This window comes from Muntiacus reevesi, chromosome 4 (assembly GCF_963930625.1).
Source record: "Muntiacus reevesi chromosome 4, mMunRee1.1, whole genome shotgun sequence".
Lineage (NCBI taxonomy): Eukaryota > Metazoa > Chordata > Mammalia > Artiodactyla > Cervidae > Muntiacus > Muntiacus reevesi.
In genome coordinates this window covers 78,117,284-78,139,173 of record NC_089252.1, presented here as the reverse complement: position 1 = coordinate 78,139,173, position 21,890 = coordinate 78,117,284, and the positions used below count along the sequence as shown (strand labels likewise).

Here is a 21,890-nt window from a genome sequence, read left to right as displayed (position 1 = left end):
GCTACAATAGCACCCTAGGAACAGTGTCCAAGTGCATCATTATCTTCATCATCACCATCATCTTCATCAACCATGAACATCTACCACCTGAGAACTTACAGATAGTACCCTCCATTCTCTGTGCTTAAGTGTGTTAACTGGTTAATCACATTTAAGACAAGGGTTGGGGCAGTGGGAAGAGAATAGATTCTAAGTATCTTACAGATAATACTAGCTAATGGAGTAAGAGACTACATATAAAGGGAAAATGTGAAGGAAAAGCAGGTGTTTAAGAATGACTCTTAATAAAAAAAAAAAAGAAAAAGAAAAAGAATGACCCTTAAAAGTTCCAATTTGTGCAACTAAGTAAATGGAAGTCACAGTCCTGAGATAAAGAATATTAGTGCTATCTATGTACATATTTATATCTATCTATCTACCTACCTTGGAGAAGGAAATGGCAACCCACTCCAGTACTCTTGCCTGGAAAATCCCCTGGACAGAGGAGCCTAGTAGGCTACAGTCCATGGGGTGGCAAAGAGTCGGACACGACTGAGCGATCTACCTACCTATATACATACATACACAACAAGGGAATACTACTCAGCTATAAAAATAAACTGTGGAAAATTCTGAAGGAGATGGGAATACCAGACCACCTGACCTGCCTCTTGAGAAACCTGTATGCAGGTCAAGAAGCAACAGTTAGAACTGGACATGGAACAACAGACTGGTTCCAAATAGGAAAAGGAGTATGTCAAGACTGTATATTGTCACCCTGCTTATTTAACTTATATGCATAGTACATCATGAGCAACGCTGGGCTGGAAGAAGCACAAGGTGGAATCAAGATTGCCGAGAGAAATATCAATAACCTCAGATATGCAGATGACACCACCCTTATGGCAAAAACTGAAGAAGAACTGAAGAGCCTCTTGATGAAAGTGAAAGAGGAGAGTGAAAAAGTTGGCTTAAAGCTCAACATTCAGAAAACTGAGATCATGGCATCTGGCCCCATCACCTCATGGGAAATAGATGGGGAGACAGTGGAAACAGTGTCAGACTTTATTTTTGGGGGCTCCAAAATCACTGAGGATGGTGACTGCAGCCATGAAATTAAAAGACGCTTACTCCTTGGAAGGAAAGGATCATCCTCTAGGATGATCAACCTAGACAGCATATTAAAAAGCAGAGACATTACTTTGCCGTTTTTCCAGTGGTCATATATGGATGTGAGAGTTGGACTGTGAAGAAAGCTGAGCACTGAAGAATTGATGCTTTTGAACTGTGGTGTTGGAGAAGACTCTTGAGAGTCCCTTGGACTGCAAGGATATCCAACCAGTCCATCCTAAAGGAGATCAGTCCTGGGTGTTCATTGGAAGGACTAATGCTGAAGCTAAAACTCCAATACTTTGGCCACCTCATGTGAAGAGTTGACTCATTGGAAAAGACCCTGATGCTGGGAGGGATTGGGGGCAGGAAGAGAAGGGGACAACAGAGGATGAGATGGTTGGATGGCATCACCGACTCGATGGGCATGAGTTTGAGTAAACTCCGGGAGTTTGTGATGGACAGGGAGGCCTGGTGTGCTGCAGTTCATGGGGTCGCAAAGAGTCAGACACGACTGAGCAACTGAACTGAACTGATAAAAGAGAATGAAATAATGTCATTTACAGCAATGTGGATGAACCTAGAGCTTATCATACTAAGTGAAGTAAGCCAGAAAAAGACAAATACCATATGGTATCACTTACATGTGGAATCTAAAATACAACACAGATGAGCTTATCTGCAAAACAGAAACAGACTCACCGACAGAGACAGCAGACTTGTGGTTACCAAGGGAGAGGAAGAATGGGGAAGGGGTGGATTGGGAGCTTGGGATTAGCAGATGTAAACTGCTCTATAGAGAATGGATAAACAGCAAGGTCCTACTGTTGAGTGGGAACTACATTCAGTATCCTGCAATGAACCTTAATGGAAAAGAACTTTAAAAAATCACTTTGTTGTATAGCAGAAATTTGTACAACACTGTAAATCAGTGGCACTTCAGTAACTTTAAAAAAGAGTTTTAAGTTCAAAGCCAGGTTTTACAAGAAAATCTCCATTTTCAACGTGGTTTTAGATGCTGATTTGTCGCAGCAGCCCTATGAAGTTGATGAAGATGATAAGCCTTGCATTAAAGATGATAAATATGTACCTGTACATAACTGAGAATAACCTTTACAGAGACTTCTTCAGGGCACTGCGCTCTGTGGACCCGGATTGTATGTGGATAGTACCCCCACGCCATGAAGACTTCCTGCTTCATCTTTCTCCCATAAATGATGTATGGTGACTTCATAAGTCAAGATAGAGTAGAAAATTTGCCGCTAAAATTATTTTTTAAGACACATTCATGCATTTTTCTTAGTTTATATCAAAGTTTGACATGGTTTCAAGAATCAGATGAAACAATAGACCTCTTTTTTTCATAAGTTATAATGGCTCTATACATGAGTCTGGGCATTTTCTGTTGAGAGACAGAATCTACTTGCATTGTCATTTAACCATTTTGTGGATCTCTTTAGCGCTTTCTAGAGAAAGTAGGCTTATTTTCTTAAGAAGGGACAATTGAGAATTCCAAGTAGGAATAAATGCAGGGTAGAAGTTTGGAAAGAGAATCATAACCAAAGATGTAAATGATGGTGAAGGATTAGCTTTGGGTGATTGGGATTAGATTAGAATATGAGCTCGTGAATGTTGGAGGAGATGAAGCTGGCATAAATTTCTGGGGCCTTGCACTCCAGAAGAGTGGCAGGATTGAACTGTGCTGATATCAACTGAAAGTCTTTGCAAGTATTTTTAGCCAGGTCACCCTTGCTTGGAAAAGGGAGAACACATTTGTTTTTTTAAGAGAGCTCAAAGATGCTCTGGATTTGTATAGTGTTGTTGTGACTTAGGATGATTCTAACTTGGGGCTTGCATAAAAGGAGGTAGAATATTAAGAAAGTGATTCTTTGGTTTTTCCCTTACTTTTCTTTCTTCCCAATCCAGTCCATCCACATGTTCTTTTATTTTTTCTTCTCAGCGTAGCTCTCATCTGTCCCCTTCAGCCACGCCCTCCCCCCATCACTAGTATCCTAATCTGAGCCATTCCACTTTCTAAAGGTGAATTTTTTAAGTGATACGCATTGATGATTCAGAAAAACTCCAGGAGGGATCTGAATTGAACAAACAAAATGCATATGCATTAGTAGTTAAGTCAAAGTCAGCACTTTTTGGTTAAAAAAAAAAAAAGCAAAACACAATGCCCGAACACTTCATTGAGTTGTCATGGCAACCATTTCATTTTTCTATTGTGAGGAGACAATTGGGTGCTGACCTAAGTGTTAGCCTATGCTTTTTGAAAGAAAAGCTCCCATCCTTCCAGAAGGGCAGGGTTGTTGATTTCTAGTGTTGCTTCAGGCTCTAAAAGGGTCACTCTTGATAGTTATGCTTTCTTGTCTAGTGAACACATGATGGGGGGTAAAGAGGTTAAGTACCAGCGCCCCAGGACAACACAGTCCATCCTTCCCCTTGGTCAAAGGAGAAGAACCCCTTTTACAGGGAATCCACAGGAACATTGCACATTGACTTCTTTCTGTCAGGTACCCTTCTGAGTCTGTTCTCTGGGATAACCCAGAGACAAAGCCAAAGACCACAAATATAACCTCTTATTTTGTGTCCCCCATATTTCCTTCCTAACAGTATCAGCGATGCCCCTTGAATTTGCCACCACAGTGCTAGGTACTGGGGATACGACAGTGAGCTAAGCAGATGCTTCCTGGTGGCAGAAATAGATGCTAATCACACACACACACACATGTTTAAATGTGAATTACTGAGATTGCTTTGGGAGCCTGTAACAGGATGGAAAGACCTAGTCTTGGCTAGAAGAGTCTTGGATGAGGAAGTGATGCTGGAGTGTGAGCTGAAGAATGAACAGATGAGGGAGGTGGTGTGGGAAACACTCCAGGGAAAGGGGACCGTGCATGCAAAGGCCCTGTGGCAGGAGATGCGCCTTGCTGTCGGCTCAGTGAAGGTGAATAATCCTCCTTCAGTGGAGGAGACCTGGGTTCAGTCCCTGGGTCAGGACGATGCCCTGGAGAAGGAAATGGCAACCCACTCTAGCATTTTTGCCTGGGAAATCCCACGGACAGAGGAGCCTGGTGGGCTCCAGCCCATGGGGTAGCAGAGTTGGACATGACTGAGCAACGGACACTCACACACTCTGGCAGGAGAGAGCAGGGCAGATTCAGGGAAATGAAAGAGGCCAGTGTGGCTGGGGGTGTATGATGAACTGTGACGTGGCGATGAGTGAGTGGCTTTGATATACATTTGGGTTTGTCAAAGGAGTGAAGACCATCTCATTCATCAAACATATATGCAACCTGCTCCCTGTCCCAGGCATGAGGATGCCAAGATAAATTAAAACATGGTCTCTGCCTTGAATTGTTCACTCCTGAATGCTCTCTCCTTCCCTGACATGCACAAAGTATTCTGGTTCTGTTCCTAGCATAGGGGACAATTTATCTGTGCTTTACATCTTCTGTTTATAAGCTTTGAATGCTTTGACTGGATCAGAGGAGTGCCTCTAGTTGTAGGACTGGGGAAGACAGGAAGCCAGTGAGACTGCTAGAGCGAAAATTATCCAGAAAGATGGGAAGAAATGCAGCTGTTTGGAAGCAAACAGCCTCTGGATGTGGTTACACCGTCCAGTGCACATAAACTGTACCAGGGTGGTGCTTAGACCAGGGGTTCAGGGTTTAGGAGGCAGGACCACTTATACGTCATCTCCTCTGCCACAGCTCTGGGAAGGGAGCCCATCGTGACCGCATGGTGCACCACTATCCACGCCTGGAAGTGCTAAGTGAGCTACTTGAGAACCCACAGTGGTTAGGAAGTGGCAGGTCCTACCTCCAGACCCAGAACCTTTGACTCCGGTGCGAGTGTACTTGTCGTATGTTTCACTGCTCCTGGCTGCACAGTACGTGTGTCCTAGACTGCATTCACTCATCTCTCCAGCTGCTATGAACTGAGTACTTTTATGTTCCAGGAGCTCCGTAAAGTAGGTCAAAGTATATGGTCTGTGCTATCATGAGGACAGTCTATTGAGGGGATACTTATTTATTAAATAGACACTCAAGTGAATAATCCTAATTTGTGATTGATGTGATGAAGGGCAATAGTATGTGCTTTGAGCAGGCAAAAGAGGAAGGGCATAATTTCCATTTGAGAGTCAGAGAAGCCCTCCTCAAGGAAGTAAGACTGAGACCCAAAAGGCAGAGAGGAGGGAGCCAGGAAAAGATGAGAGGGAACAGCATGTGAAACAGTCTTGAGGATGGACAGTGCATTGCATATCTGAAGGACTTAGATAAGGCAAGAGAAGGTGGAAGGAGGCCCCTGCAGAGTTCCTGGGGCCATGTGAAGGACTGTCTCTTCATCCAAAGTGTCACAGGAGGTTGAGTTAATGCAGTAAGACAGCTGGAGCCCCCAACACTATAAGCTTCAGCATTGAGTTTTAAAGAGGAATGAGACCTGCAAAAATCCCTCGTAGGTGCGCTAAGAAGTGTGGGCAGGTTCAGAGGGCAGATTCAGGAGGCAGAGACGGAGGCAAGACTCCAGGCCCTCGGGAGTGAGTGGGTAAGAAACTGTACTTTTGAGACCCATGATCCAGGACCTCAGAAACAACAAGAAAGGAACATGGATCTGATGACAGTAAGATCAAACCATGAACCGGTCGGCCACTACTCTTCAGCCTTCCTCACTGCCTCTTGTTCCGTTTCTTCCTGCAGGATGAGTGTTATTTCTCTGCCCCCATCTCAGAGCCCTCAGCATTCCAGTAAAGGGCACAGGCTGAACAACCTTTTATCTACAATTTTCTGAGCAGTTGGATTGTAGCTATTTTCTCCTGTTGGATTTAAACTAAACCTCAGCTGAGGTCCTCGCTGAGGAGTTCGGATCACGTTACCCCTGGGTGGGCAATTCTGGCGCTGAGGTCTAGCTGTTAGCCGCTCTGCCCGTCAGCTGTGGCCACCGTTGGCTGAGAGGGTCCCACAGCACACAGTGGGTCCCACTGAGTCAGGAGGGAAGTTGCGGAGCCCGCCCCTGTCCACACCCACAGTGCTGCACCAGGGACAGTGGGAAAGCAGTGGGAAAGCAGGGAAGGAAAAATGATACATAGAAATGTATGAGCTAATGCAAGGGGAAGGGAGAATCTGAAGGGAACGAAGGGAGCTGCCACAGGTCAGCAGTAAGATGGGGAAGGTACAGTCCAGAGGGGACAGAGGAAGACAGACAAAACTAACAGCCAGAACTGAGAGGATGAAAGACAGCTGGATGATGATCAAAACCTGCCAAAGTTCATCAGAAAGTCATTGCCAATGTCTCTGAAAACTGAGATAAGACCCCTCTTTTTATAAAGATCTGACACTGTCTTCTTGTCAGTGACACTCCAGCCCAGTTTCAATGAACACTTTACAAGCCCAACTTAAAACACGTGAACTATTCCCAAGAGATGCCAAAACTGTCTCTCTCTTTCAGCCATTAATTCAGCATCAGTATTTTCATTGGATTTCTGTCTTTTTTATGTTCACAAGAACTCGAAAGATGACTTTAAAAGTTGGCAAGATGAGACAGCTTTGCACTTCTATAAGTGGAATATTTCAAATGACAGCTTTAGAAATGGAATACGTTAAGTTCAGATGTTTCTTTTTAATGCCCTGGTTTACTTGCAGAATGATACAGAACATCATCGTATGTTACCTAATGTGTTCCCCAGTGAGGTACATGTCAGTATTTTCATATTATAAGACAGGATCTGACACTGCCTCCTACAAAATGCTGTTAGTTTCAGTCTTAAAGAATATGGCCAAGGATTCCTGGGGAGCCAGGAAATCTGGCAGAAATGTGTCTCTGCAGGCTGGCAGCGGGGTGGGGGAGGGTGAAAGGGTTCACCTTGGTATGTTAAATCACAACCAGGCAGGGACCTAACATTTGTGGGGCTCTTGAACCAGCAGGTACGGTAAATAACCTTCTAGATAATACAACAGGACAGACAGTGCCAGTGCTGGCTCTATAAAAGACTGAAACTCCTGCCTTGTAGTTGGAGGAGGAAAAAAGCTTGAAATCAAAATTGAGGGATTGCAGGGCTGGTTATGGGGGAAAAAATCCTGTGTATCAGTGTGTGTAGGCTGTGTGCATTGGTGTCCAGCAAAATCAGAAGTGACTGCCTGCAAGAATTAGCTACGAGGACGGCCTACGGCTCGTTAGGATGACACGGGGAGTGAAACCCCGAACTTCCCAAGGATGTGGTCAACTGGAATAACAGCATCTCTCTGATGACGTGACACAGGCATAGACAAAGCATCCGGCTTTTGATCAGGAGAGCGAAGAACTGAGATGGAGGTGATTTCAAGCATGACACAATCACTTATTTCACACTCCAGAAACTGATTTGCATTCACCTGGAGTGTGTGTCCTTGTGTCCCTCCAAAGAAATAATGTGACTGTGTGTCAACTTAACATCATGTCTGCCTAGAGATACTAAATGAGAAAAATAAAACAGTCAAACGAGGTCTTGTCCAATAATCATCCAGTCGCCTCCATTATTTATAATTTCATGCCATACACCTGTCCACAGAGTGTGTCCCAAAATATTTGGAATGTGTGCCTGTATTCTTTTATAGATATTACCTGTCAATTCTTTACAAATTGCCTATTCAAAGATAACAGGTTTGAATAGAACAGCATGAAAATTATCTGTCAAAGACGGGGCCATGTACTCTAATAAAGACTCTTTCATTTTTTGTGCATGCCACCAGGCAGTATATTGTCTTTTAATCTTCCAAATGCTCAGAACGTCTCTATGGTAGTGGTAGAATGAGAGTTTTTGTATCAGACACTCTGGTAACAAATTTCTTGGGTTTGACTTTTGACTGACTTGTCAGAGGTGACGTCGTTTGCCCACAATCACCAACCAACAATCCAAGGCCGAGTTTGAAATGACTTCTAACAAGAAAGAGCTTGTTTTCCCATTACACCATCCCTCCGGAAAATGCGAGTATCTTTTCCCGATAAACACAGTATTTTTCCTCATCATTATACTGAATCCTTTTATCATCATGCATTATTTCATTACTGCGCAAAAGCCTTCAGCATGTTGACCCTCTGGACAACTGAGGAAGTCTTACTGAAAACATCCTGTCTCATTTCCAGCCATGTGTCATTATTATTTCTCACAAATATGGTGACTCTGATTAGGAACCAAGGGGTCCAGGTGGCAAGGATCAAAAACACTGGTCTTAACTGCTAAGAACTTGCATTTCAATTTAGACACATGGGTGTTTCAAACATTTGTCAGATAATAATACACTCTTCATCTCTATTCCACCTACATCAGACACAGTTTTCATTTTTGTTGTATAGACTTTGGGATGTCATGAGAACTATGAAACTTCTCCCATCCTACCAAAGACTCTATGAAAGCCTCCTTTTCCCAATTTTCAGTGGTCATCTGGGAATTCACTTAATTGCTTATTTCTCATAATAGTCAATGACAGGATAGGGGTTTGGACAGACTTTCAAACAAAATAGAAGCCAACTAATGAGATGTTTTTCCCTAAAATAGGTTGTTATTCAGTGGAATTCCATAAGAAAGATGATCATTTCAAAGTGTATTAGTACTAAAATGATATGAAAGAGAACATAAAAAACAAGTCATTTTATATTATAGCTAATAAATCAATCACTGATACTGACAGCTTTGGATTCTACATGCTAGGCACCTTCCTGTGTATTTCACAATGGCCCACCAATTCAATCCCAACAACCTTACAAGATAGCTAGCATTATGGCCTCAACTCTAGAAATAAAGATCTAGAGACCCACACATAATAGCAGAACAATGACGATGATGATGATGGTAACTAACAGACTACAGATATTCGCTTTCCTCAGAACTATTCTCTGTGAATGCCAAGGCTATTTCTAATATCCAGTACTTGCTTCAAGTGTAGAACTTATTGTGCAACCAGAATTTAGTTAAGTGCAGGCAGTGAGTTTATTATCCAATCAGCTCTGCTATAAGGTGACATATGCATTCTTAGAAGTCACCATGCTATGCAAAATTGTGCAATAAAAGTACTAGATTTATGGGAGAAATTGGGTTATAGGGATGCTTTAAGTACAAGGAGACTTTAGACTGAACATCAAATGCAAAAGAGGGTACCAGAGGTGAAATAGGTGAGCAAAGGACATGCCCAGGGGAAAAGCAGGCAGGGCCAGGTATAAACTGTGAGAAAAAGGACTGGGGAGCAGTGTCGGCCCCTTACACACTTGATTCTAGACTGTGTTCCTTCTGCCACTAGAATGTGGTTCCCTGAGTGCAGCTAGAGTGCCCTGTCACTGGCACAGTGGTCTGTGCGGCTTCTCGGTAGTGGCCTACCACTGTCCACCACTGTGGGTACCTCTGTCTCCATGGGTTCCACATCCATGGATTCAGCAAACTGCAGGTGAGAAATGTTTGGAAAAAAATTTTTCCAGAAAGCTCCAAAAACCAAACCTTGAATTTTCAGCATGTTGGCAACTATTTACATAGCATTTGCATGGTATTTATGACTATTTACATAGCGTCTGGGCTTCCCAGGTGGCACAGTGGTAAAGAATCCACCTGTCAATGTAGGAGATGCAAGAGACACAGGTTCTTTCTCTGGGTCAGGAAGATCCCCTGGAGAAGGAAATGGCAGCCCACTTCAGTATTCTTGCCTGGAAAACCCCATGGACAGAGGAGCCTGGTGGGCTACAATCTATGGGGTTGCAGAGTCAGACATGACTGAGCGGCAGGCAGGTGTGGCATGGCACATGGCATTTACATTGCATCAGGCATTATAATTAACCTAGAGATGATTTACAGTATAGGAGGGTACACATACGTAAATACTGCATCATTTTATATAAGGGACCTGGGCATCCTCAGATTTTCGTATCCTCAGGGGGTCTTGGTATCAATCCCTCATGGATACTGACGGTGACCAATCTCACTGAAAATGCCAGTGATAAGTGGATGATGCACCAACACTGGAAATGAAAAGTCTCTGTCACATAGCCTATCTGGAAAATACAGCTACCTGTGAATTTATAGCATGTGGTCGTTAACAAGTTGCCCTGGAATCTCTCAAAGCAGTCTTCAATTAAATTGACTCTGAAACTTTCACGGAAGAGTTGGCAACTTTCAAAGTTGTTCAGGAGAAATCTAGACTGTTTGAATTTCTTAGTATTTTAGCAGTCAATACTTACAGAAGGAGAACTCCAATAATCCTCAGTGCTACGTCTATTTATAAAGCAACAATGACATCTCATGGTGCTCTGCAGTCACATTTATGTGACAATGAACTTTTAGACCAAGATGAGAAAATGCACAGGGCAGATTTAGCTGGGCTTTGCCTGGCCCTGAATTCAGCACAGAACTGTGTCTCTAATACTATACTTGCTGGTACATGTCAATCAGACAGGACATGAATAGGCCTGGCTTTTTAGACCCTACATTCTAGTTAATTACTAAGACGTACATTAAAAGTTTAAAATATATGACAGCGAATACTAAGGAAGACTTATCTTAAGGTCTACACACCAATATCCTGATACAAATATTCGGCAGAATATAAATATTAGCAGCTCACATTTCATGTATACGTGTTTCCCAGGCATTGTACGAAGCACTTTTCATACATTAAATGAATTAGGTCATCAGAGTCAGCATTTGAACCCTAAACTATTGTTATCTTCAGTTTGCAAATGAGGAAACTGAGAGCCAGAGGTTCTGTTGATCAGACTTTCAGAAAACTACTTGGTAGAGTAATGTGCAAAACACCACCTGACTTGGAACCCTTCGCCTACATTTTCCTTAGTTCTACAAGCTAGGTCACACATGGTGGTTGGGAGGAAAGCCACATTCAACCAAAGAAAAGAAACTGGATTCTGGAAATGCATTGAAGTTGTTGATAAAATTCAGGCTTAAGTATCTGAACACTGCAAGGCAGGGAGCATCCTTCCCATGAGCTCAGGCCATCAAGGATGGACTATGGTGAGGCAATGAGCCGCAGACAGCCAGATGGGACAAGGGCAGTCTGGGATGGGGGAGGGGAGGAGCTGACCCCAGGAACGCTGTATGTGCCAGAACCCCTATGTACTGGTAAGAGAGACCAAAATCGACCACTAACACCTTTACATCTCTCAAGAAATGATAAGGAAGATAAAACAAAATGGTATAAAATATCCAAAATCAAACAGGGTAATTCTACAATCTGCATTGCTCATTTGACAACAAGCATTGGGTAAAACAGGAATAGCCTTGAGACTAAAAAATAAATATGCTGTAATCTGCCGCAGATCACCATGCTGAGCTCCCTGCGTCATGCGGCAGCTTCCCACGAGCTACCTATTTTATACATGGAAATGTTTCTATTTCACCGCTGATCTTTCAATTCATCCCACCCTGTCCTCCCCACAAGTCTGTTCTCTCTGTCTGTGTCTCTATTCCTGCCCTGCAAATAGGCTCACCAGTACCATATTTCTAGATTCCATAAATATGTATTAATATATAATATTTGTTTTTCTTTTCCTAACTTCAATCTGTATAAGAGACTCTAGATTCATCCACCTCACTCAAGTGGGTAGTGAGGGGTGGGAGGAGGTTCAAGAGAGAGGGGACCTATATATACTTATGACTGATCCACATAGTTGTATGGCAGAAGCCAACACAATACATTATAAAGCAATTATCCTCTAATTAAAAATAAAATTAAATGTTGTAATTTGCTAAAAAAGATTGTACTAAAAGGGCTGCTAGGGTGAAAACTCAAGAGTCAAAAAGCGAGCATCCCACCAAAGACCAAGAAGAGAGCAGCTGAGTTCCCTTCCTGAGGCTGAGCTGGGTTGTATCCCCACGAACAAGTACCTCTGGGTTCTCTGCAGACTGGGGTCTTCCTGTCTTTCTAGCTATGTAGCTTATTTAAAAATCCTTTCATAGTTCTACATGCTAGGTCCTATCCTACTTTACAAATCTCATTTAATCACCACAACAACATCATGAGGTGGTGGTGGGGGCTCATGTTATCATCCGTATTTACAGACATGGAAGCTAAGTTAGACAGAGGTGAAGTAATCTGTCCCAGGTCACAAAGCGAGTAAATGGGAACTGAACTCAGATTAGCTCTGGAGTCTTCATTCCTAACCACTCTGCAACATAAAGGATTTAGAAATTTGGTCAATGACGTTCCTGTTGGTTTTCACAGATTCCTGAAATGTCACCCGAAATTACAAAAATGTCAAAACAAGTATCAAAGTCTTGATAGATTCTAGCTTGAAAAGAACAAAATTACAGACTCCATAAAATAAGCAACATTGCTACTAGAGTCCTAAATGACTAAGTAGCCTTTCTTGAGAAAAAGCAAGCATGTATACACATACCTGCACAAACACTTACATAAGTATATAAGTATACAACTTATGTATATAAATCATAAACTCAACAAACTACAGATGGTTTCTTCAACTGCAGAATTTGCTTTTGAGTGGAGAAATAGAAGAAAAGCTTAAGATCCCATGGGTCAGTTTATCTCCCTCTCTTTCTTGGACTGGCTCATTCATGGTTTGCAAAGCCCTCATTCGTAGGATGACGGCAGTGGCCATAGAGGACAAAGTAGCAATGCCTAAGTTCATAGCCCTCTGTTTCAGGGTAGGACTTTCTTGGACAGGGTGGGCAGCGGGGTAGAATGGAGATGAAAGTCTAAAGGTATTCTAATATGAAAAGATGAGCTTTAAAAATAGGGTCTAAAAAAAAAATAGGGTCTAGTTCACAACCAAAAGGGTCATTAATTCTATATTGTTTTGTCTTTATATTTTACATTTGTCATGTGTTATACACTGAGCGGCTGCCAGCTCCATAAAGCATTCAGAAGCATGCACATTCAAATTAAGGTTTGCTGGGAAACAGTATTTCTTCCAGATGAAAAGCAAAGTCTCTTTTCATTTCTTCTCCAGAGACCCAGATTGAAGAACTAAGGTCAGAAATGGCCAGGCAGCTAACAGATCTGATGGCAGTCCCTGTATATTTAGAGAAAGGCTGTATGACCACTGAGTCATCAGGAGGAAGAAGGTGCCCCTTATACAAACACATGAGCTCATCCACTGTGTGCTTCTTAAGCGCCTCCTCTTCGTCAGCACTGCAGATACGATGATACCACTGCACAACATCACTGCCTGCACTGAACCTGTGGCTCAGTCCAGGAGACGGGCGGTCAGACGATCAGGTTAGTGGGTAGAGAGTTACAGACAGACAGCAATGATCTAAGAACAACAGTGTTTTGAGGGCCTGTATGTAGAAGAGGGCAGCAGAGGACAAGATGGTTAGATAGCATCACCGACTCAATGGACATGAACTTGAGTAAACCCCAAGAGAGAGTGAAGGACAGGGAAGCCTGGCGTGCTGCAGTCCATGAGGTCACAAAGAGTTGGAAGTGACATAGTGACTGAACAACAAATGTTGGTAAAGAAGCTGGCTGAGAGTTAAAGTCATGGGGGAGGCAGGCTGGAATGGATGTTCTAAAATGTAGAGGAACATTCCACACAGAAGGAAACACTTAATAAATAAAAGTCACACACATGCATGCAGAAAAGTCTGTGGTTGAATGAGCATAGCATCTTCAAGAACTGAAGGAGGCCCATGTGGATAAAATCCTAGAGAGAGAGGTAGGAAAAAGGTGAGGAGTGTGGTGGATAATTAGTCTGAGAAACCAGACAAGGGAAAAGACCACGCAGGCCCTTGTAAAACCCATTAAAGATGGGGATTTTATCCTCAGACACATAGGAAGACACCGTTGTGGAAAACCATGATCAAATGCATTGTGAAGAGAGGTTTTCCACTGAGGTAAAAGGCTGTGGGAACTGGTCACTTGAACTTTTCTTTTCAAATGTACTTGAAATGTACTTATTTATTTATCTACCTATTTTTTACCTCTTTATTTATTCATTTATTTTCAGCTTTACTGAGGTTATCATTGATTAATACAAATTGCATATATTTAGGTTATATAACATTTTTTAAGAGGTACAGTGTGATGATGTAATATACATATTTAGATATTGTGACCTGATTTCCACAATCAAGTTAAGGAACACACCCATTACCTCACAGTGAGCCTAGGCTTTAGAAGTCATGAAAACCACAGACATATCTAAGTGAATGGTGGGCTATGAATCATGACAAGGCACTTCATAAATGCAAATGGACCAAGTCAAGCTGTCTGTAGCTTTCTTCTTACTGATCTTACCGTTCCCCACCCACTTCAACTTCATCTTTTCCACTTTAGGGAAGACAGTGATTCAACACAGTGAAGAATGAGTGAATGGGTGGCTCTACTGATTTCTCAAGAGGCAAAAGGATATAAGCACAGCTCCGGGTACCATCTGAACTACACATAACACATGTCAGGGCAGGTTTTATAGCCCCTTAGCAACTTCCCTGGGGGCTCAGACGGTAAAGCGTCTGTCTAGAATGTGGGAGGCCTGGGTTCGATCCCTGGGTCAGGAAGATTCCCTGGAGAAGGAAATGGCAACCTACTCCAGTACTCTTGCCTAGAAAATCCCACGAACAGACTAGCCTGGTGCAGGCTACTGTCCATGGGGTCGCAAAGAGTCGGACACAACTGAGTGACTTCCCTTCACGTCACAGCAACTGTATAACCCAACATCACTAGGTCTTGATCCCTTGCCCATTAATGCTTTGTAAGCCAGAATGAAGCAAGAAGGGCTTACTTTCCAAGGAAACTCAGCTCACTACGCTATAGGCATGATGAAGGTGAACCCTTTCCAAAAAGAAAAAAAAAATACAGAAAGATACATATATTGACATAATGACTTTTTCAAATAAGGTCCCTGGGTATCTGTGCATGTAATGTTAATTGTTTTGTGAATGTATGGGGAGTAGGAAAAAACTACCCCTTACTTGAGATTGCAGATATGACCTCCACGGTTTTATATCCAGTTGCCATTCTGAATAAAGGTACTTCAGATCTGATGCAAGGTTGACGCTGAACCTCTACGAAGCAGACTTTTCCAGGACAGACCTGCACTCGGAGCTACCTTATGACTTTAAATCAATTATATTTATGTATAAACTCTCCAAGAAATGTGCAGAGCCACTCTGTCTCCCCAGGGTTTGTGCTCTCTCTGCCTGGCAGAGTCGTGCTTGGCATCGTGCGGGGCGTCCGGCCTCCCTCTGCAGCCACTTTATTTGTAAGAGTGTCTTGTGTGTTCTGTCTCCTAGCTCTACATACAAACCACCACGCTTACAATCTCCATGAACCTAAGTGCATCAGTGGCGCTGGGGATGCTATACATGCCGAAAGTGTACATCATCATTTTCCACCCTGAACTCAATGTCCAGAAACGGAAGCGAAGTTTCAAGGCAGTGGTCACGGCAGCCACCATGTCATCGCGGCTGTCACACAAGCCCAGTGACAGACCCAACGGTGAGGCCAAGACAGAGCTTTGTGAAAACGTAGACCCAAACAGTAAGTACCTCTCCCTTCCTTCCGTCTCCCCGTCCTGCATCAGGAAGCTCTGGCAGATGTGGTGTATGCTTGCCTTTCTTTGGAGAAAGGCTGTGCGCGCTCTTGTCTTCTGGGCTGGGTCGCCTTGGCGAATGCTGCCGTTTGCTCCTAAGAGTGTGCTCACCACTTTCTTTTTGCTCCCTGTTGGGAAGCAGCTTTCAGAAGCTCTGCTTAAGATGTGTGAAATCTCCCCCATCCCTGGCTTCATTACCTTTGGTCCCAAGCCCTCCAATTGACATCAACACAGCTATGGAGTCACCTTCCTTGTTCCCTTCCTCTTAGGGGATCAACTTCCTGCTGGGGAACCTCAGACACCCCATTGAACTGTAGCAATAGGGATGAAGTTGAAACATTTAAGAACTTTGAAAGCATAACTTCTTTCCACTGGAACATGAATGTGGAGAAATTTACGATTCTTTACTAAGGAAGACTTCTAGAAACAAAAATCATATCAGATATTTGAATAGAACAGGGAAACTTCCATCCAAGTATATAGGCCCAGACACCACCATGCTAATGGCCTCCCCATTTGGGAAAGCATCTACCAGATCACTGCAGAGGAGTTTTAGCCCATGAAAAATAAAGTATTAGAGGTGAGATTAAGGATGAAATGTCAGATTTTATATCTTTGTGGCCTGTCTGCAAATCCTGCATGGCCTTTAGCCATCCCTGCAAATGACCGCAAAGAAGATGGACATACAGACACTGGTTTGTTTAAAAAAAGAAAAGAAAAAGAAAGACAATTTTAGCCGGATTTAGATGCTTAAAATTCCCAGTTGCAAACTTTACTAGTACTATGGTGGTAAGAGTGAATTGCAGATTAAACATACCACTTCCAGGATTTGTTTTCCAAGAAAACACTTCATAGGGCTGCAAAGAGCCGGACACAATTGAACCAACTTAGTGTGTATAGAATGAAGCAGATTGGTTTGTTCATGATATTTCCTGTTTTAACTAGAGGAGGGATTCGGGCCGGCCATTAAGCCATTCAAGACACACTGTCCAGTTATGACATGATTTTGTCATACCCAAAGATTTACTGCAAAGCAGAAAGCAATTCCATTGTTCTGAATACTCTGAGGTACTCCTTGACACTCTACAACTGAGATCTTAAAAAACCAGCAAACAACTGAATTTGGCCCTGATAGCTTTTGACAACAGCTGTACAAAGATCCATGATCTCAGTCCAATCCATTTCTCAATAGTTAGCTGAATAAATACAGTGAATGCTTGAGAGCCTGTAGACAAGGAAACAAAGGCCCATTACCAACGCCATGGGCTTCACCTTCATGTTTCAATAGAAGAGATTTGGGGACAGGCAAGAGGAGGGAGAAACCACGGAGGTACAGGCTCTGTTCTTATTGTGCAGAACAAATGGTCAGTTCCAGGAAGGGGAACAGAGAGAGAATCACTGTGACAATCACTGCAGTATAGGAAAAGAGACTTCGGGTTGAGACAGACCTCAGTTCAAAGCTAAGCCACTCTACTCATGAGCTGTGTGGCTTTGACAATCACTGAGCTTTCCTCAAGCTCAGCATTCTCATGTATTAAATTGAGATAATGATATCTATATCATAAGCACATCATTATGTCTTGGGCATCTAGAGACATGTGTATCAACTACATGTTAATTTTCTTCCACTTCTGAACAGGTAAAAAGGTTAAAGGCGTACCAAACACCACAAGGTAGATGCAAGTGGCCAATAAAAATACTTCCATGAACATATTTATGCATATTTATATGTATTCTGTATTGTTAAATATACTACATGGTTATACTTCTATAGCATTTGATTCTAGGACCCCCTTGCAGGATTTGCATTATACCCTTACCCTGAAGATGTTCCAATAGCAGTTTTACATTTATATTTGTGCAGACACACAAATTTAACAACATATGTCCAATACTGATAAAAAGAAAACATGATCAAAAGTCTATATGTATTGAACATTAATGATCAAATTAGAAATTTTGAATTGGGATAATTAATCTAATACTGCACTACTTAAAAATAACTAGCTTTCAAACAACATTTCTACTGTTTCTAACCTTTAATGATGAGGATCTACCCTTGCTGAGGCTGTGTGGGGTATGCTACTGGCTATTAAAATGTTCATTTTAACATGACCCTGATAATAACAAAAACACATCTGCTATCCTTTGAGATAGGCATTAAATAGAATGCTCTGGGTGGGAGATCTCTCTTACTCTTCCCGATGACTCTGTAGGCCAGTGACCATTGCTGTCCTTTTACTGAAAAACCCTAGGCTCAGGAAGGTCAGAGATTATCACAAAGTCCTACACGGCATAGCAGGGCAGCTTGGTCTGAAACCCAGGTCTGATCCCCAAACCCATGCTTGCTGCTCTCTGCTGCTCTTTCCCACAACATGAGTGATATGTCATAATCCTAATGCAGAAATTACTCTTTGGGCTTCTCTGTTTGGTAATCCAGCTTGCATATACAGAATATGATGATGTCTGGTGGCCGACTCTGGTGAAATGTGCTGTGAAACGCATTGCTGTTTGCTATGTTGTCTGCAAAGACAGGAGCTCAAAGAAGGCTGCCTGGGTAGAGGCCTCATCTGACAACTCAAAAATCCAAGTATCTTAATTACCTGTGTCAGTCACGACAGTCATTCTATTTGGGATTCATCTGATGCCTTTTCCTTGAAAAAGTTTTGTTGGGTTTTGTCATTGTTGATATTTTGGTGTCTACACAGAATAAAGATAAATAGTTCAAGGATGGGGGAAAAAAAGATGAAATCCAAAAGAGCCTTTGTCTCATAGTAAATCCAAAAGATGTTTTTAAAATTATTTATTTTGGTTTTGTGTAGACACTCCCTGAAAGTAACCATCAATAATGTGCCCAGATAATTGCTGAACTATAGGAGGAGATTCATGTACCTCCAAACATTGGGGTTTCTGATGACCCAGCTCTCAAAGGTCCTTAAGAAAAGTCAGAAGACCTTTTCTGCACAAAATCTGTCCAGTAAAGTTTTCTGCAATGATGGAAATGTTCTCTATCTGTGCTGTCCACTATAGAAACCACTGGTCACATGTGGTGATTCAGAACTTAAAATATGGCTACTTAACTGATGAAATACACTTGAAATTTTTACTTCATTTTAAATAAATTTAAATAGCCATCCGTGACTCTGAGGACTCCATCGGAGAGCAGAGCCAGAGATCATAAAAGCAAGGATTTCACTCTGGGACACTCGGTTTGAGCCCATACTGGAAATACCTCCCGAGGTTTTAGCAATGATGCTGAACTGAGACAAAGTCAACTTAACAGAATGAAATATGTGAGGTAAGACAAAAATGCAAACCTATAGTTATTTTAAATGACCCCTAAGGAGCCACTAAGATGGGAATGGTACATCATAGATCGCCATTATATACGGAAAACCAGTCCCTAGTAATAGAAAAATGAGTATATATAGAGAAAGAACAGTAGTGAAAATTCAATTAATGAAAATAGACAAGGCTGTTTTGATGAGAGAGAATATTATTATTCTGTTCTACTTAATACTGAATGTAGCTCCAAGTAATGTCAAACTCCTGAACTTTGGTAACAGAGACAAATAAATTATCGGCTGAAATAAAACTTTCTGGTTAAAAAGAAACAAATAAAAGCACAGACCATGGGCCTGAGGAAGGACTGTCTCTCCAAAGGGAGAGTTCTGCCTACTGTTCTCTGAGGGAGTGTGTCTGGGAGGATATTAAATTTATAGGATGAGCGACCTTCTTGTTTCCCTAAGCACTTAGTCTCAGTGTATTTCAATCTTCAGTGTTTTCATTTTTAATCATTGCAGTTTGTCATCTGGTGCATGCTCACCTCTATTCATCCAACTCCATACAGCAAGTATACATTCATATAAAAACAAATGTGTTGGCATAATATGGGCAGAAATTAAAGCTGCCCCTGCACTGCTCGATTTTTCCCCAAGAAGTTTGGTTTTCCTCTTAGGTTGCCTCTTCAGTTCAAATTTCATTGCTTGAAAGAAAAAGTTCTTTCTGCATGGATTCAACAAAATTTAAATCTTCTCAAAAACTGCCATGCATCTCTGTACTGCTGCCATATTGAATATCCAGAATTGGGTCGATGCTGGTTGGCTTCTGAGCTCAGATGAAAAACAACAGGGGGTCTAAGGGTGTAGCTCCGCCACTTACTGTATTTTTATTTATACAAGCCATATTTCTGCTGCTAGAAGGTCCTAACCTAATGTGGGGAGCTTTAGATCTGGCCACCACGAAGCCTTCTCCACATTCCTTCTCTAAGAAGAAGGGCATCTCAACCTCTGGTTCTTGCACCTGTGTCCTGAATTAGGCTCATTTCTCCCAACTTTCTGTTGTTGACTTGTCAGGTGTATGTTCATGGCAAACTTGAAGATGCCAGATCAACTGGAGGACTTGGTTCTTGGCTTATCTATGGCCACCAAGACCTTTTTCCAGTTGGATGAATAATATTAACTGAGGCAGCATGGCTTTATTGAGATGGTGGGTAGGAACTGCTTCCTTCCTCGCCTGGAGTGGTCAGAACCAGAAGATGCTCTGTGAATTATCCTCTGATCAGATGCTTTCCTTGTAAAGGATTGCAGTACACAAAATGAACAGCCCTAAGCTACCTGGTTCTAAACAAGCATCCATTTTCTGAGTCAGTGCCCCAGCTAGTGCAGAGGAACTGCTCAAGTACCCGGAATGGTTACAAATAGTTTACTCTGTGGCTTCGTAGCAATTAGAGATGGCAGGAATGTGGACAGCTGGGGCACCCCGCCTTTTTGGACATGGGGCAATATGACCAATAAAATGACTTGGAGAGAGAAGCTGGACACACACTGTGTGAAAGACTAGTTTAAGATAAGAAGCATATTGTGATGAAGCACATTTTAGAAGAATGGCCATTTACCACTGAAACAGAAAGTCAGTAATAAGATTTTAAATATAGGTTTGTATTCTGGTCCTTTGTTGAAAATTACTATTTGCATATACTTAAGGAAAATATATAAACAAAAACTTGTGCTGCTCAATAAATCCCTCAACTGCTAGAAAATGGATGAGGGCACCACAATCTACCCAAGTAACAATGCTGAGAAAATTCTGGAACATGCTCCTGTGCTGTGTCAATTGGTGATGGCTTTTGTTTCGTTTTGCTTGTTCATTTGTTTGGATCCCTGACATTCTCCACATTATGTTACTTGTTTCATTCTTCTGGACTAATCATGCAGGTCAGCATGAAAGGTCTAGGCTGAGGAAAAAAATAGGATATCAACAGGAAGGAGAAAAAAAAAAAACCTTCTGAGCAGGTAGATACATTATTTTGGAGCTGGTTCCCTCACCTGCTTCAGTTCAAGTAAAGCCCAAATGCAAGGCACCCATACTCCCATGTTCAGAGGTACCTGAATTGTGGTCAACTGGTCTACCAAAAGCTACTAACCCCACTGAGAGAGTGGGCTTAATGTCTGTGGTCTCTATCGCAGCCTCTTCTCCAAAAGGAAAGAAAAAAGAATAAAAAGGAATATTGTGTGCACATTTATTTTATACATACCTATATATTTACTTTTCCTGTAGACTGTATACCACCAGTAAGAAAGAGTGTACAAAAGTCTGTTACTTGGTACACTATACCACCAACAGTATAGCTTTTGCCTGCTTTCCAAAAGGTAAGAAACAATCTACTTTTTGTCTATTTGTGTGTTCTTGTCTCCACTGAGAATTAGAAATGTTTCCATGAAAACTGTGCATGATTACCTCAGAATCTATGTATACGAAGAAATGCATTTTCAAAGATGATGTTTGCTAAGTTCAGTGTAGATGGCTGCTCTGGGTCACGTGCCTGGTTTATTTTCTGGAGAACAGGTGACTGGGTGTGTGCATATATGTCTTTCCTGAACCAGATCCAGTAATGGCAGAATTGGTGCTGGTCACTCTACTTTAAAAGTCTCAATGGTGAGAGCTTATTTTTATATGTATTTGTTCATACTCTGGTTTGAGAAGGCAATATGGAAAACTTGGGTGAGAAGGAGGGTTGTTTTTACAAGCTTAGTAAAAATATTTGTTCTGGTTTACTTTTTTATTAAATATATACTGAGAAATATCAATGAATGACTCTACCATCTCAAACCCAAAATGGTCATGGTTCCTTTTTTGAAGCAAAGAAATAGAAAAGCTTTGCTGGCTGGGCTTGATGATGTATTAAAGAGGATATGGGACTCATAATTCTGCCTAAGAGAAACAAGGAACCACCTTCACTTATCTGAGGAAAGCAGGTAGAGGTT

General features: G+C 42.0%; 1 protein-coding gene across 1 annotated transcript in view; it reads left to right on the top strand.

The window, feature by feature from the left end:
- The window catches only part of GRM7 (glutamate metabotropic receptor 7), an 812,551-nt gene extending 791,297 nt beyond the window's left edge, over nt 1–21,254 (top strand). Inside the window, exons 9-10 of the mRNA XM_065935278.1 lie at nt 15,326–15,572; nt 21,184–21,254. Of these exons, the coding sequence (XP_065791350.1) occupies nt 15,326–15,572; nt 21,184–21,254 (318 nt within the window). The remainder of the gene's footprint in view (nt 1–15,325; nt 15,573–21,183) is intronic.
- The last annotated feature ends 636 nt before the right edge of the window (nt 21,255–21,890 follow it).